The 14,988-nt window shown below is 38.8% G+C and overlaps 1 protein-coding gene across 7 annotated transcripts in view; it reads left to right on the plus strand.

Annotated features, from left to right (window-relative positions):
- Window positions 1–10,450, plus strand: part of numbl (NUMB like endocytic adaptor protein) — a 124,048-nt gene extending 113,598 nt beyond the window's left edge. For 4 of the 7 annotated variants that reach the window (XM_057838355.1, XM_057838354.1, XM_057838356.1 and 1 more), the window contains 4 exons: window positions 5,291–5,498; window positions 5,745–5,999; window positions 6,364–6,543; window positions 6,621–10,449. In XM_057838355.1, coding sequence (XP_057694338.1) covers window positions 5,291–5,498; window positions 5,745–5,999; window positions 6,364–6,543; window positions 6,621–7,747 — 1,770 coding nt within the window. In that variant the 3' untranslated portion in view covers window positions 7,748–10,449. Of the gene's footprint in view, window positions 1–5,290; window positions 5,499–5,744; window positions 6,000–6,363; window positions 6,544–6,620 lie in introns of all 7 variants that reach the window. The other 3 variants (XM_057838350.1, XM_057838351.1, XM_057838353.1) reach the window with 1 other exon arrangement.
- Window positions 10,451–14,988: the final 4,538 nt, after the last annotated feature.

A 14,988-nucleotide genomic window follows, 5' to 3' on the forward strand; every position in this document is an offset into this window, starting at 1 on the left:
ACCTGCAACCTTATGTCACTCCATGTATGACTATTATGTTGCAATTACATTGGGGCAAATAAAATTGTGCAAGTTCTCCCACTTGAAAATATTAGAGAGGCCTGTAATATTTAACATAGGTACCATGTTGCCCCATTTGCCTCACTGTATTTGTACACTTTGAAAGCTATTTTTTGAAAGCTGTATTTGAAAGCATCTGTTATATATATTTGTTTTTTTCTAAATACAAGAGTACATCCAATACATTTTTACAAGAGAAAAAAAACATACAAGCTTAAAGAAAAATCTGTTAAAGTGTACCACAGAGAGAAAGATATGTAGTTCTTAAAAGATAAATGTTAGTACAAGTTATAATAATTTGATATTGAAACCCCTCTTAATGTTTTCGTTTTAATAAAATTTGCAAAATTTTAAATCAAAAAATAAACTAGTAGCTCGCCATTGTTGTTGACGGCGCAGGGCGGTGACGTAACAGTGTCACTCTTTAACTATGTAAAGTAGTGATTTAAATACACCACAAGGTGCCAATGGTGAGTTTTAAATTAATAAGAGATCAAGACAATGAGTGCCTTTTGTCCCTTGACTGACGCCGTAGTTTCCTGTTTAGCGCAGGTCAGTTGGGCCTTACGTTCATTTGAGTGTTGTCTTCACAACAAACAAGGCTCCTGATAATGGCTCCCAGCATCATCATTTGCATATTGTGACTAAATATTGCCATCCAGCGTATTTGTTGAGCTAAACGAGTTGCTAAAATGTTTAAATAGAATTTGACCAAAGTCTGAGTAAGTTTTATGTGTATTTTGCATATCTATTTTGATTGTGACTCTTTGCATTGTAGTTAACTGTGTGAGAATAGGGCCTCATTAATACAGATTGAATCAGTTTTCTTTTTGTGAACATTATTTTTTTGAGAGATATGAATTTTATTTTTTATTTTCACTACATTATATTTGTTGTGAAGGAGTTGCCGAAGCTTATGCCAATAAGCGGCGCGGTCCGAGTTACGAATCTGAACGCCTGTGTCCACTCGCCTTTCTCTGCCCATTGGATCTCAATCTTCAAAATTATTCTATTTTTATTATTAACGTTATTATAATCTGTTGGCCAGAAAATGAGACGAATAGCCAGCAATCAAACTAAATTTAATACATTTATTCGTTTTCCCTGTCGCTTTTTCACCGGGAAGCAACCGGCAAGATGATCAACAATGTGGACATCTGCTTTTACGTCACAAAAATAGGTAAAACTTCATTAGACGCCTTTAGACGTCTTGGTAGAGGCAAACGTTTTCGTGTGTTGTGATGCACGGCCTTGGGTTATCAGCAAAAATAATCAAATTGCTGTGTTTCACTGTATACCCTAATTATATGTAAAGCACACAACAGCTCTGGATGCTAACTATCTTCATAGTAATATTGGAATAAATTGGATCACACAATAGTTTACCGTGAAGATCTTTAAACAGTTTTTGACATCAAACGCTCTCCTTCTCTCGTCACTTGAGCGGGGGAGTGCTGTCACTAGCGAACCTGACACATGAACGCAACTCATGTCATCCCGTTTTTCCTGTTCATTTTGCTTTTGCTGTCCTTCTCATTTATGTTCCACTCGGGTTCAAATTGGAAGGGCAGAACCAATGAGATGTTAATGTAGTTAAAGAGTGACAGTGTGGAAGTCCGGCAACGTACCCATGTGACGTCACCGCCCTGCGACGTCAACAACAATGGTGACCTACTAGTTTAAATAATTTTACAAATTGTATTAAAACAAAAACATAAGGAGGGGTTTTAATATCAAATTATTATAACTCTTACTAACATTTATCTTTTAAGAACCAAATGTCTTTCTATCCTTGTACCCTTTAAATAATATTTGTTCTGTTGTTAGTGATTGCAAATGTGCCCTCTAATCTGATAAACACTACAGTATGTGTCAAATCACTAACTTGAATAATGATTATAGCTGAAAAAAATTAATAACAGCGGATGCCATTACGTAGCTGTAATTATAGTACATTCCTGAAATCCACGTTAACACCAATTTGGCACACTACGTCTTAATTTGGTTAATGTGACTGTGTCGGCAGGACGCTAGTAGCTGCATGAGCTCTGTAAATAGTTATAGCAGCGGGACAGTGTGTTTCTTGCCAACAAATTCAGCAAAGACACAACGCACGACAAAGCATGATTGTAAAAATGTGATCACTTTCAGCACTGTCGTATCCTAATGTAGCAAATGAAGCTGAATGCATGGTTTTATTTGAACTATCAAACTATGTGGATGTGGTTTGTAAAAACTTTTTTTTTTTTTTTTTCTTTTCTGTTATTGGCTTCTGACCAACAGTTTACCTTTAACAGCATAGGCTCCAACAAACCCATGATATTAATGAGGACAAATAGTATGGAAACTGCTATGTGAGCCAAATACACATTCCACTGGTAATGAATACTCACACATCAGTGGGTTGAGTGCTACTCTTAACCTTGTATTAACTACTAAGGGAGTCGTGCCGAATGGAAACGGCCTTCAAGTAAACACTTCATATACACTCTCAATTAAACTCCACAAAGACCACTGTTTTAAAAGGTTTGACATTGTTTCTCCTCATTATCAATCAATCAATCAATCAATCAATCAATCAATCAATCAATCAATCAATCAATCAATCAATCAATCAATCAATCAATCAATCCAATTTATTTATATAGCCTTTTACAAAACCCTGAGTGGTCCTCAAAGTGCTTTACAACAAAGCAAAATATACAGTCGTATGAAAAAGTATCTGAACCTTTTGGAATTTCTCACATTTCTACATAAAATCACCATCAAATGTGATCTGATCTTTGTAAAAATCACACAAATGGGAAAAAAAACAGTGTCTGCTTGAACTAAAACATATATAGGTTTTCATAATTTAATGAGGATAGTATGCAAACAATGACAGAAAGGGTAAAAATAAGTGAACCGTCACACTTAATATTTTGTGCCCCTCCCCCCATCCTTTTGCAGTAATAACTTCAACCAGAAGCTTCCTTTAGCTGCAGATCAGTCTGGCACACCGATCAGGACTAATCTTTGCCCATTCTTCTCCACAAAACTGCTGTAGTTCTATCAGATTCCTGGGATGTCTGGTATGAATCACTGTCTTTAGGTCATGCCACAGATTCCCAATGGGGTTCAAGTCTGGACTTTGACATGGCCACTGCAGAACATGTATTTTGTTAATCTGAACCAATTCTGAAGTTGAATTACTTCTGTGTTTTAGATCATTGTCATGTTGCAGCATCCATCCTCTTTTTAGCTTCAACCATCTGACAGACGGCCTCAGGTTTTCCTGCAAGATATCTTGATAAGCTTTTGAATTCAATCTTCCATTAATGATTGCAAGTTGTCCTGGCCCTGGGGTAGCAAAACAGCCCCAAATCATGATGATCCCTCCTAGAGGCGTGCGAAATTTCCGATTCATAGATTATTCGCGATTCAGCCGTGGAAGATTCGAGAACAATTCATAAACATCCAAATTCCAATTATTGAATTATACCAGGTAAAGCGAAAATAAAACACAGTCAGCGCGGTCTTTGGGACGCCGCGGTCTTCGGGACGCAAGTAAATATCTTGTTCAACTCATGCCGGTAGATTAAAAAAAAAAACATACCTGGCTGCGGTCGACAGCCGCTACAAACAGCGACAGGTTGCTAGTTGCTACAAACATACGGCAACATATGGCTATGGTAGGTATCACATATTGTAGAACTAGATGTGAAATGACAGCCAACGACAGCCTTGGAACATATACAAAGAACTAGATGCGAAATGACAGACTTGCCGCCATCTTGAATAAGTAGACTTCTCTAGAAGGCTTCGTTGTAGCGAACCTAATTACTTTTTATCTAAAAATTCCCTAAATCGGCAAAATCTTGACGAATCTGTCTTTAAATGATGAAGTAGTTTTAAAACTTTGACATGTTGAAAGTAGACAGATGGGAAATTATGGAATAACGGGAACAATTTTAACAACTTTAACGGTTGATTCACAGCATTAAATTAATTGAATGTAGTTTAAAGCTTTTGATACAGAGTGGGGACTTTTATTTACCGTTTTTCACTGTTAACTTGATACTAAAATAGTTTGGTTTAGCCTGAGAGGATTTTTGAACAATTTTGGAACTAATGTACAAAACATTAAAACATTAAATGTGTGGTGGAGGCCTCTGAATCGTAATCGAATCGTCAGGTGCTCAAAGATTCCCAGCTCTAGTACCTCCACCATGCTTCAAGGTGGGGATAAGGTGTTGATGTTGGTGAGCTGTTCCATTTTTCCTCCACACATGACGTTTTGTGTTACTCCCAAACAATTCAACTTTGGTTTCATCAGTCCATAAAATATTTTTCCAAAACTTCTGTGGAGTGTCCAAGTGCCTTTTTGTGAACATTAAACAAGCAAGAATGTGTTTTTTAGATAGCAGTGGCTTCTTCCGTGGAGTCCTCCTATGAATATCATTCTTGGCCATAGTTTTACATATAGTTGATGGGTGTAAAGAGATATTGGACTGTGTCAGTGATTCCTGTAAGTCTTTAGCAGACACTTTAGGGTTATTTTTTACCTCTCTGAGTATTTTGCGCTGAACCTTTGGCGTCATCTTTGGTGGACAGCCACGCCTTGGGAGAGAAGCAACAATGCCAAACTCTCTCCATTTGTAGACAACTTCTCTGACTGTCGACTAATGAACATCAAGACTTTTAAAGATGGTTTTGTATCCTTTCCCAGCTGTAGACAAATCAGCAATTCTTGATTGCAGGTCTTCAGAAAGCTCTTTTGACCAAGCCATGATGCACATCAGACAATGCTTCTCATCCAGACATTTATTACCAGGTGTGTGTTTTACAGTGGGCAGGGCAGCTTTAAACAACTCATCAGTGGTTAGGCACACACCAGATTTAAATTATTTAGTAAAAATTGGTTTTAATTACTCTTTAAGTCTCCTTAGGCAGATGGTTCACTTACTTATTTTCCCCCTCCTGTCATTGTTTGCATACTATCCTCATCAAAATATGAAAACCTATAAATGTTTGGGTGGTTTTAGTTAAAGCAGACAGTTTTTCATCTGTGTGATTTTGACAGAGATCGGATGACATTTGATGGTGATTTTATGCGGAAATGTGAGAAATTCAAAAGGTTCAGATACTTAATCCTACCACTGTAGTTCATGAATCGTGACTGATGATATTTAAGGACCAGTCAACATTGATTGTTATCGTTTTTAATGTTAGTTTATTTATGCTGCATTAGGGAGAGAGACTGAGCCATGCAGTCGGCTGTGCCTTCGCCGCATGCTTGGAGAGAAAACAGCGCAGAGAGAAGGAGTGCGGCGTGACGGCATCTTTCGATGCCAGCCGCACGTCATTTGTACGCGAGGGCTCTTTTCGCGCTAACTCTGCTTGCGGTCATCACGGAAGCGGCAGTGACCGAGAAGACAAACTGCAGGATAAGAACAAAGGTGATCTTCTGGTTGAATGCAGCACATTTAATTCCTCTCGCTGAGAATTGTTGCCCCTTTCGATTTACTCAACTGATTCACTGCCAAGTCATACCCTAGTCGTTCCTTTCCTCCCTTTTGGATGTCAATCTCTGTCAATAATATTGAATGAGTTAATGAAATCTAAATGAGACCTACTAATGTCTGTCTACAGTTGTGTTCATTCCATGCACATGTATAATGACTGTGATTCCACTCTCCTTCCAGCAGACCAGCCGTCTGTTCATGTAGCTCTGCCCCCGGGTACGGCCTCCCCACCCGAGGGCACAGCAGAACCCGGTGGGCCTCACGCCATCCCCCGCCGCCACGCACCCATCGAGCAACTGGTGCGTCAAGGCTCATTCCGTGGATTTCCTGCTCTCAGTCAGAAGAACTCTCCCTTCAAGAGACAGCTGTCACTTCGGCTCAATGACCTGCCATCCACATTGCAACGCAAGACCGACTTTGAGGCCAAGAACCCTGGTGAGTTGAAAGGTTTTTGCACTTAAAATCAGTTTAAAAATCTGCTTCAGTATCAAGATTCTTTATAGCAAATGCTTATTGCAATAGAAAACACCCTGAATTTAACTACAAAACCACACTGTGGAGAATAATTGGAATTTTGCTTCCTTTTACTAATTATTCTGGGTGGGAAAAGCCTTTCAATGTAAGATAACATATGCGAACAGTTGTACAATACAACAGTAGTTCCATACGTTATATCAAATTAGTTAATGTTTTTTCTAAATCTTAGTAGATTCCAATTCTCATGTCCTATTTTACCTTTTCCACACTCTTCCTTATTTTCATCCTACACCTTCCCCTGTGTGTGACACTTTCTTGCTAGTACTAGAAGTGGAAATGAGTTTGTCTGGTGAGGGAGATATCAATGCCCTGTGCAGCCAGATCAACACATCCTTTACGAAGCCGTCTGAGGACCCTTTCTCCAATCCTTGTTCATCTGCAATTGGCTTGCCAACTTGTGTTGTGCCACCAGCCCTGCCTCCTCCTCCAGCACCAACGCAGGGTAACAAGCAGTATACAATATTATAGAGTTCTGGATTGTTTGTTTGAGTGCCCTAAATCCTCATCTTTTCTCTTTAGCTACATCTTCTTGGGTTCAACCTGATCCTCCTCTCCACTCTCCCCCTCCAGTGTCTGTAGTAATGCAGACTGGACACAAACGTACTCCCTCGGAGGCAGAAAGATGGCTAGAAGAGGTTTCTAAGGCAGTTAGGTCTCAGCAGACACCCCCACCAGGTCCCACCATCCCTACTATTCCAGGGCCACCAACTGTGTCAAGTCAGCAGATGTCGAGCCTGGCCCCGGTGTCAAGTATTTCAATGTCGCTCGGTACTATGGCCAAACCCCTGATTGCCGGCCCCTCTGTTCTCCCAGCTCAGGCACCAATGCCCCTACCGCCGATGTCCATATCATCAGTCCCCCTGATACCCGGTCCTCCAATTTCAAGTCCCCCTATGTCTTTGCCTTCAATGTCCATCCCAACAATGTCTGGTCCAAGTATGTCAGGAGCTCCTATGATCCAGCCCTCCATCCCGGGGCCCCGAGGCTCCCTCCCAAGCGTCATGCAACCCTTTCCTTTGGCCTTCGACGCTACTTCGGCTCCTGTTGGGATGTTCGCCAGCCAGCCTGTCCAACCAGCTTTTGTTCCAATGCAAACCTATATGCCAGGCTTGGCTAGCAGTATGACCTACCCTAGTGTCAGCGTACCTGTTGTAGGAATCACACCATCACAAATGGTGGCTAATGCCTTCTGCACGGCAACTGGCTCATCTGGTGCCGGAGGAGGTGCCATTGGCTCCGGTGTCGGTGGGCCTAAAGTAGGTAACCTCGGAGCAGGAGGCACTCACCACCCTTATTCAGGAATGCCCACCGGAGGCTTTTCCACACCTTTCTCCGCCACTCCCCCACTTTCAACAGCCATAAATGGTCTCCCGGCACACAGCGGTGCCCCAGCAGCCCTTCAGAATGGCAACTCTAACAGTGGCGGGAATTGTGGCAGCACTAGCTGCTGGCCACCAGAAGGCAGCCAGCTGACTGCTCCTGTGACTAGCATTCCCCAAGATGATGACCGTTTTGAGGCCAAGTGGGCAGCACTCGAGAGCACGAACACCAAACCAGCAGCTCAGGCACCTGGAAGTAAAAGTCCAGCAGCGGCAGCAAACCCATTTTCGAACAACCTGCAAAAGACTTTTGAGATAGAGCTCTAAACTGAGGAGCAACGTGGTAGGGCAAGCCCTACACTTACAAAGCAGAAAGCTTGGTGGGAATAGTATGCAAGTCCTGAAATACTGTGGCAGCGTAGCATTCAACTAAACGCTCTCAAATGGAGTATTTACATCATACTGATCTTGCTTTCTTGAGGCTCCAATGAGAGTTTTACAGATTGCTGGGCTGCCATTGAGTGCTTTTCATTTCTCAAATAGATCATGTAATGATCTCAATCTTGCCACATCACCTCATTTCCACATCTTTTCAGCTTTCATGTCTGCACTCCGGCTTTACTTGTTGACCAGCTGCAAGTCCCTTGACACACTGACTGTGTTGCTCAGCGACACGCTCAGTGGTTGCTTTCTTTCAAAGGTGACTCCGATGCATTCCAATCCCTGTGACTGATTTTGGCAGTATTTTTTATAATTTTTTGGGGTGAGGAATTCATTGTGAAGAAACAGAAGAATTATTGTTCACCAGATCGATGCTTTTGTGAATGGCTGGATCATGATTGTATGTACAGCGGATGTACAATGTCAATGTTCCAATGTCAGATTTTTCTGGTATACAAAAAAAAAAAAAAAAAAAAAAAAAACGAGATCTAAACACATATTTTCAAACACTTTCGAAAACAACCATTAATGTGACTTACAACCTGTATATCTTGATTAAAAACGTATTTTCTAAAAGGAAAATAAATTTTTTTAAAAATAATAAAAATTGCGTTGTACACGTTATAAGTCACAATTAATGTGAAAAACATTTTTAAATGATTTCACTTTTTTCCTTTTCTTTTCCATATTACAAAAACCTAGCATTTGAACAGTGGTGTGAACACTTTATTTTTTAATAGCCGCTGTACCTAAAAGGACCAGTAGTAGTGATTTATAGCCAAAATTTATTTTATTTATTGTACTTTTAAATGTTAACACATTATATTTACTTAAATTCAAAGTGTTTTAAGTGTTTCCTTAAGATATTTTTTATCCCATATATTTATTTTTGTTGAACCTTAAAAAAGACGAGGGAAGCAAACAGGACTACCCAGGTCTTCTATTTTGTTGGACTTCAAAGGAGAGTCTGGGCATTGTGGGAAATGTTGTCATGTTACAGGAAATGAATACCCAGGGATGAACTGTTATCATGTTACCTCCCATGTGTATATAGTGGCATGATGCTCCCACCCATACAGTGGGTACTTTTGCTTTTACCAGACAAATCATTAGAACTTCAATTCATCGCAAGTGGACATTTCTCTTGCTACGTTCACATAACCTTTTGCCGAAAACCCAAGGACAACTCGGGATTCATAAGCTTCCGATATTCATGACTATGTTCAAAAACGGGGTCGAGTCTATTTTGCTCACTGCATCAGTCAGTTACAGTGGTTCGACACTAACTAGGTGAAGACGTGAAAGGTGGAACAAGAACAGGAATGTATAAAACAGGTAAATGATGGAGGAGGAAGTATAAACTATATGCAAATGACTGAAGGCAGAGAATGGAGCCTTGCATGAGATGGCTAACGGTAATGGAACAAACAATATTTCATGATAAAGACAGGATGAGTGTGAAAAATGGATGAAGACACTTCTGTCACTGTGCCCACAAATCAAATTATCTCTGCCACCTTCCTGAAATCGTATTATTCTACTCTTAAAAGCTGAAAAGCAGAGAATCTTCATTATTTATTTCTACAACTTACAACATCATATTCCATATTTTTAGTCTGATAAGCAAGATTTTACCAAATGTGCATCACTCCTTTCATGTCAAAACCAAAACACCAGTATGGTCATCAATCCTTAGAAAGGGTTTTTGAAGAAATATTTTGAACTTCTGCAGGTGCTCAAAATCAACAGGTGTCAGTAAAAATGTTTTCTGCTTGCTAAGTCTGATTATTTTATAGAACAACTTTAAATTAGGCATCAACGCTATATTTTTTGATGGGCTGCATTCCAAAAACAATTCCATGACGACAACAAGATCATCACCGTTAGCGGGTGTTTCGTTTTCTGACGAATCTTATTTGTTCCTCACCCAACAAATCCGAATAGACAAAACAAGATCCTATTTTATTGCTGACTGAAAATATATTCTTTCACTGGACTCTTGTTTACCTGCCCTCTAAATTATATGTAGGTTATTGCGACAAAGCAAACGAAATGACCTCATGAACTTGATTGTAAAACTACTTTAGTGATGGTAACAAAAAACAATGGAGTTTATTTTTAATCTTTATTTACAGATTTTTTTGTATTTAAACCTACATATTTGTATTGTAATTACATTGTAAAAAAGATGAATAAAGTAATATAATACAATACTTGAGCATCTTTAGCTTGGTGTGCGTGTTTCTCTGCCTGATTACATATTGGAAGAAACTGTTAACTTACAGGATATAACCAGTGCTGCCCCTGGTAAATTGCAGGGCCTTTTCTCCCACATAGCCTTGAAAAGTGGAGCAAATGTACACACATGCACACACTCGTAATCTTAAACTGCACTAGCAATAAGTCTTCCACTGCTATTTTCCTCTGATCCGAGAACTGAGTCAGTGGATATGATTGTGCAAACGAGTAAAAGTAGTAAGTGGAGCTCTTCATATTGCTGCTGCTGTGAATGCATTTTTGTCAGAGTGATTCATAACAGTAATTGTTGCATTTAAAAGCACAAAAATCTACAGTGTATCACAAAAGTGAGTACACCCCTCACATTTCTGCAGATATTTAAGTATATCTTTTCTAATCAATTTATCTAATTGAGTACTGCTTGTCATTTTCCCTCCAAAATCTCATGTGACTCGTTACAGAAGTGCTGTCAGCATTGCTGCCGAGATTGAAGAGGTCTTCTTGTGTACCGTCTTCAGAAGAAGCTTCCTCCTGGAGTCACAGCCATGCACACCAATTTGATGTAGAGTGCAGCGTATGGTCTGAGCCCTAACAGGCCGACCCCCCACCTCTTCAATCTCTGCAGCAATGCTGACAGCACTCCTGTAATGAGTCACATGACATTTTAGAGGGAAAATGACAAGCAATACTCAGTTTGGACATTTAGGGATGTACGTATTTACTAAGGGGTGTACTCACTTTTGTTGCCAGGGGTTTCGATATTAATGGCTATATTTTGAAGGGGAAATAAATTAACTCTATTATATGAGCTGCACACAGACTACTTTTAATTTTGTCAAAGTGTCATTTTGTCAGTGTCGTCCCATGAAAAGATATACTTAAATATCTGCAGAAATGCAAGGGGTGTACTCACTTTTGTGATACACTGTATGTTTCAGCCCACACTGCAAACATGACTATTCCCTTTTGCTGTGGATTGTTTCCTAGATTGTGGCAAAAATTAGGGCAAGGCTTTAACAAGAATTTTGCTGTTCCGATTCATTGCTCAATGAGCGAATTCCTCATCGATCTCACGCATGATGAAACAAAATGTTACCACAGTGCTATGTGATATAAGAATTTCATAAGCCTATACATGATTGGCTGCCAGTGCCAACCATTTCAAAGTGTACCCTGCCTACTGCCCAGCATCAGCTGGGATAGGCACCAGCAACTCCACAACACTCATGAGGATAAGATGTACAGAAGATGAATAGTTAATATGCTTATATACCATATTGGCCTGAATATAAGATGTTTTTTGCATTGAAATAACACTGAAAAAGAGGGGGTCGTCTTATAGTCGCAGTCTAGATGTTATACCCATTCATGACGCTAGAAGGCGCTAGATATCATTGAAGTGATGCTCTGTCATGACAGATCTCAGCTACTCTCCCCATGCACGACGCTAGATGGCGCCAGATATCATTGAAGCAAGCGATGTTCTGTCATGACAGATCTCAGCTACTCTCAAGTTTAACTAGTCTGCATTATTTTATTGCAATGTTTTTCCTTATTCAGATGTGTTTCAAGACTACAGTTACAGTTAGACTTCACTTTGATGGTTAATGCAGATATTGCAATTTTGTTGTTTTATCACAATAGATTGGTTTATTTACATTTCAAAAACCAGAAGCCATTCATTTACGAATGTGATTGCACTTTACATATTTAAATGTTCAGATATTAAGATTTGAATGAGGCAAAATACATGCTTTTTCTCTCAAATATATTGTTATAATCATTTGTTTCAGATGTACTGTAATTATTTTCTGTATAAAAATTAATTTGGTGTTCAAAAAGTCTTTTTTTCAAACTTGAGTGTTGAAAAAGAGGGGGTCGTCCTATAATCAGGGCCTTCTTATATTCGGGCCAATACGGTAATTACTTTTTAAAAGTAAGATTAACAACACTGGTCATAAAGATGAAGTCTGTGAAAGTGAAGAAGTGACGAAAGTGGGGATTTTATTCTGCCAATTTGTTGCCGGATACAATTTGCCTGCAACTATTGCTGATCACTTCTCAGAATTAGCAAAAGAAAAGTTCCCTGACTCAAAGATTGCATCGGTGGGTTAATATTATCAATTGACCTTTTTAATTTATAATTGGACACACTAACGAACTACCTTCAAGTCTAACTGAATTGCGAGCTGAAGTGCCATCAAGTGCAGCCATCAAAAGACATGTTAGGAATTGCCAAAAGTGCTACGTACAATTATAACAAAAGTCACTGTTAAATTTTAGTAATCATGATGAAGCTGAAGATGTTGTTCTTTGATTGCACCAGGTTATACGTGACAATATTACCAATAAATTCATATTATTTAAAAAATTGAGTTTTATTTTGTTTCATATTGCACGCTATATAAAACGCAAGATTAGTCTTCAATTTGTAAGGGCATACATCACTATTTGTAAGATTGCTAACGGCCTCGGGTTGATGGGTATATACTAGTTATCTATATACTAGTAATATACTAGTTATAGAGAGTTATCTCCAGTCTGTAGTGTGTCTAGCAGGGGTAAAACATACTGTAACGTAAGCTTGTTAACGAGGCAGATGACGTGGCTAATTAGCATGTCAATTTTATTTTATTGAGAATATTTCATTTATTTATTTTTTAAAATTTACTTAACATTATACTTATATTCCAATTTGCTAATATGTTGTTTTGAAAACTAAGAATCCTGTTCAATGGGGGGGGGGGAATTGTAACCCAGAAATCTCAAAATAAAACATTTTGGAGCTGCAACTGCAATACCGTGATACTGTGATATTTTTGCTTAGGGTTATCATAATGTCAGAATCTTTTACCATCACATGGCTAGTGCTGATGCCTTGATGCCATATTGGACAAGGTAAGAAACAAGATACACTTGCACGTGAATTCAGAACTCGTTTGAGGAGCATCAAGAATTATGAAACTGACAAATAAATCTCAAGGAATGAAAAAAAAAACTGCTTCCAAAAATTAACTAGAAATAATAATGTCAAACTCTTGAAAATACTTACTAAACATACAAGTTCTCATTGAATTATGCCATGTTGCAGATGAACAGGGAAAACACTGTGGTTCGATGGATGTATTTACTGTAGCCTATATTGGAGGTGGAAAAGGTTCAGTTGCCATGGCTACACAGCAAAAACTCATTCATAACATCTGGGAAATGCTGTTGTCGGCAAAAATCACTTTCATACATATCAATTACAGTGCTTGAAGCAATAATAGCAGCTGAAAACACAAAGCTGTCCTACTGGGGCTCAAGGGGGTGAACAGCACAGTCGCCCTGCAGCAGCAAGGTTTCTTGGTTTCAGTGTGTGTGTGTGTGTGTATATACTGTATATATATATAATCATGCAAGTTTTGTTTTTTAATAACGGGCACTAAATGTTAAGCAAACCAGTTTAACATATACATGGTCTTTCCATTAAAAAGGTAATAATTTGCACACATTATACTGGATGTTGACAGTCAATGCCCTGCCTCAGCTATAGGAGGAAGTAATTACAGTGATTAATTGCATGTTCTCGCTCATGGTTAGTCCAGCAGTGTGTCTATTGTTTAGCCCACAGGCCGTTGCAGCAACAAAGCAAAGGATGTCATGGTGACGTAGTAGAAGTGATGCAAGGAGACAGACTTCTGTGTGTAAATTACAGGATTTGTAAATCAACAGAACAAAATTATTCACATTATTCTTGTAATAATAGTTCACAGTGATGCATTAGTGTTTATGTTGAGGTTATGAGCGAAAAAACTCATATTTTGCCAATTGGAATGATTACGTTCGTTATATTTAGGCTAAAACCTCTTGTATTATCCCTACCGCATTTTTCAATAAGCCACTTTTTTTTTTCTTTTCCACCACATCTTTTTGACATGGGGACATCTTGCAAAAAGCTCACATTTTGTCTCATCAGATCACTGAATGTATTGAGATTATCAAGATGTCTGCTGGTAAAATTGAGGCGAGCCTTAATGCTCTTTTTGCGAAACACTTCTCATGTTGGAACTCTGCCATATAGGCCATTTTTGCCCCGTCGCGCTCTCGGAGTGAAGTAATGAATACTGACTTTAACTGAGGCAAGACAGGCCTGCAGTTTTTTTTTTTTTTATCTTGAGGGATTTTTGTGACTTCTTGAATGAGGGTAGGAATTGCTTTATAACGTTTTTCACCTGAATAGACCTTGATCTCATTTCTCCTCATTTGTTTGTAAATTTCTTTATATTTTATCATGGCAACTAACTTTAAGGATCTTTTGGTGTACCTGTGTACGGGTTGGTAGTAACGTATTACATTTACTCCGTTACATTTACTTGAGTAACTTTTTGAGAAAAATGTACTACTTAGTTTTACAACACAATACTTTTTACTTTTGAGTATATCTGTGTCATAGCTTAGTAGAGTATAATAATATGTCATATAGATGAAGTTGTGCTGTGAAAAAATACATTTTGTTTTTTAGGGGGTAAATCACACATTGTAAGCAGTTGCTCACAATGTTACTCATTACTTGAGTATTCTTTTCCACGAATACTTTTTTACTTGAGTAAAATTTTGGATGGCTACTTTTACTTTTACAATTTTATTTAGTGGTAACGGTACTCATACATTGTGTGCTATCTTGTCTTCGACTGATATTTAAGGCCCAGAATGAGTTTTCATTCAAGTGCATCCCACAGGGATGAATCTTGTATAACAATTTGGGGGGGCGGGCCGGGGGGTGGGGGGGCATGGGGGGGTTGAAATGAAATTTCATTTTTCTGCAGAGTAATTAATAGTGGACAAAAACGTCAGTAATATACATAATTTACAGAAAGTAGGCAAAACTGCTGCAAAGTAGAAAATTT

The sequence above is a fragment of the Corythoichthys intestinalis genome, chromosome 6, assembly GCF_030265065.1.
Source record: "Corythoichthys intestinalis isolate RoL2023-P3 chromosome 6, ASM3026506v1, whole genome shotgun sequence".
Classification (NCBI taxonomy): domain Eukaryota; kingdom Metazoa; phylum Chordata; class Actinopteri; order Syngnathiformes; family Syngnathidae; genus Corythoichthys; species Corythoichthys intestinalis.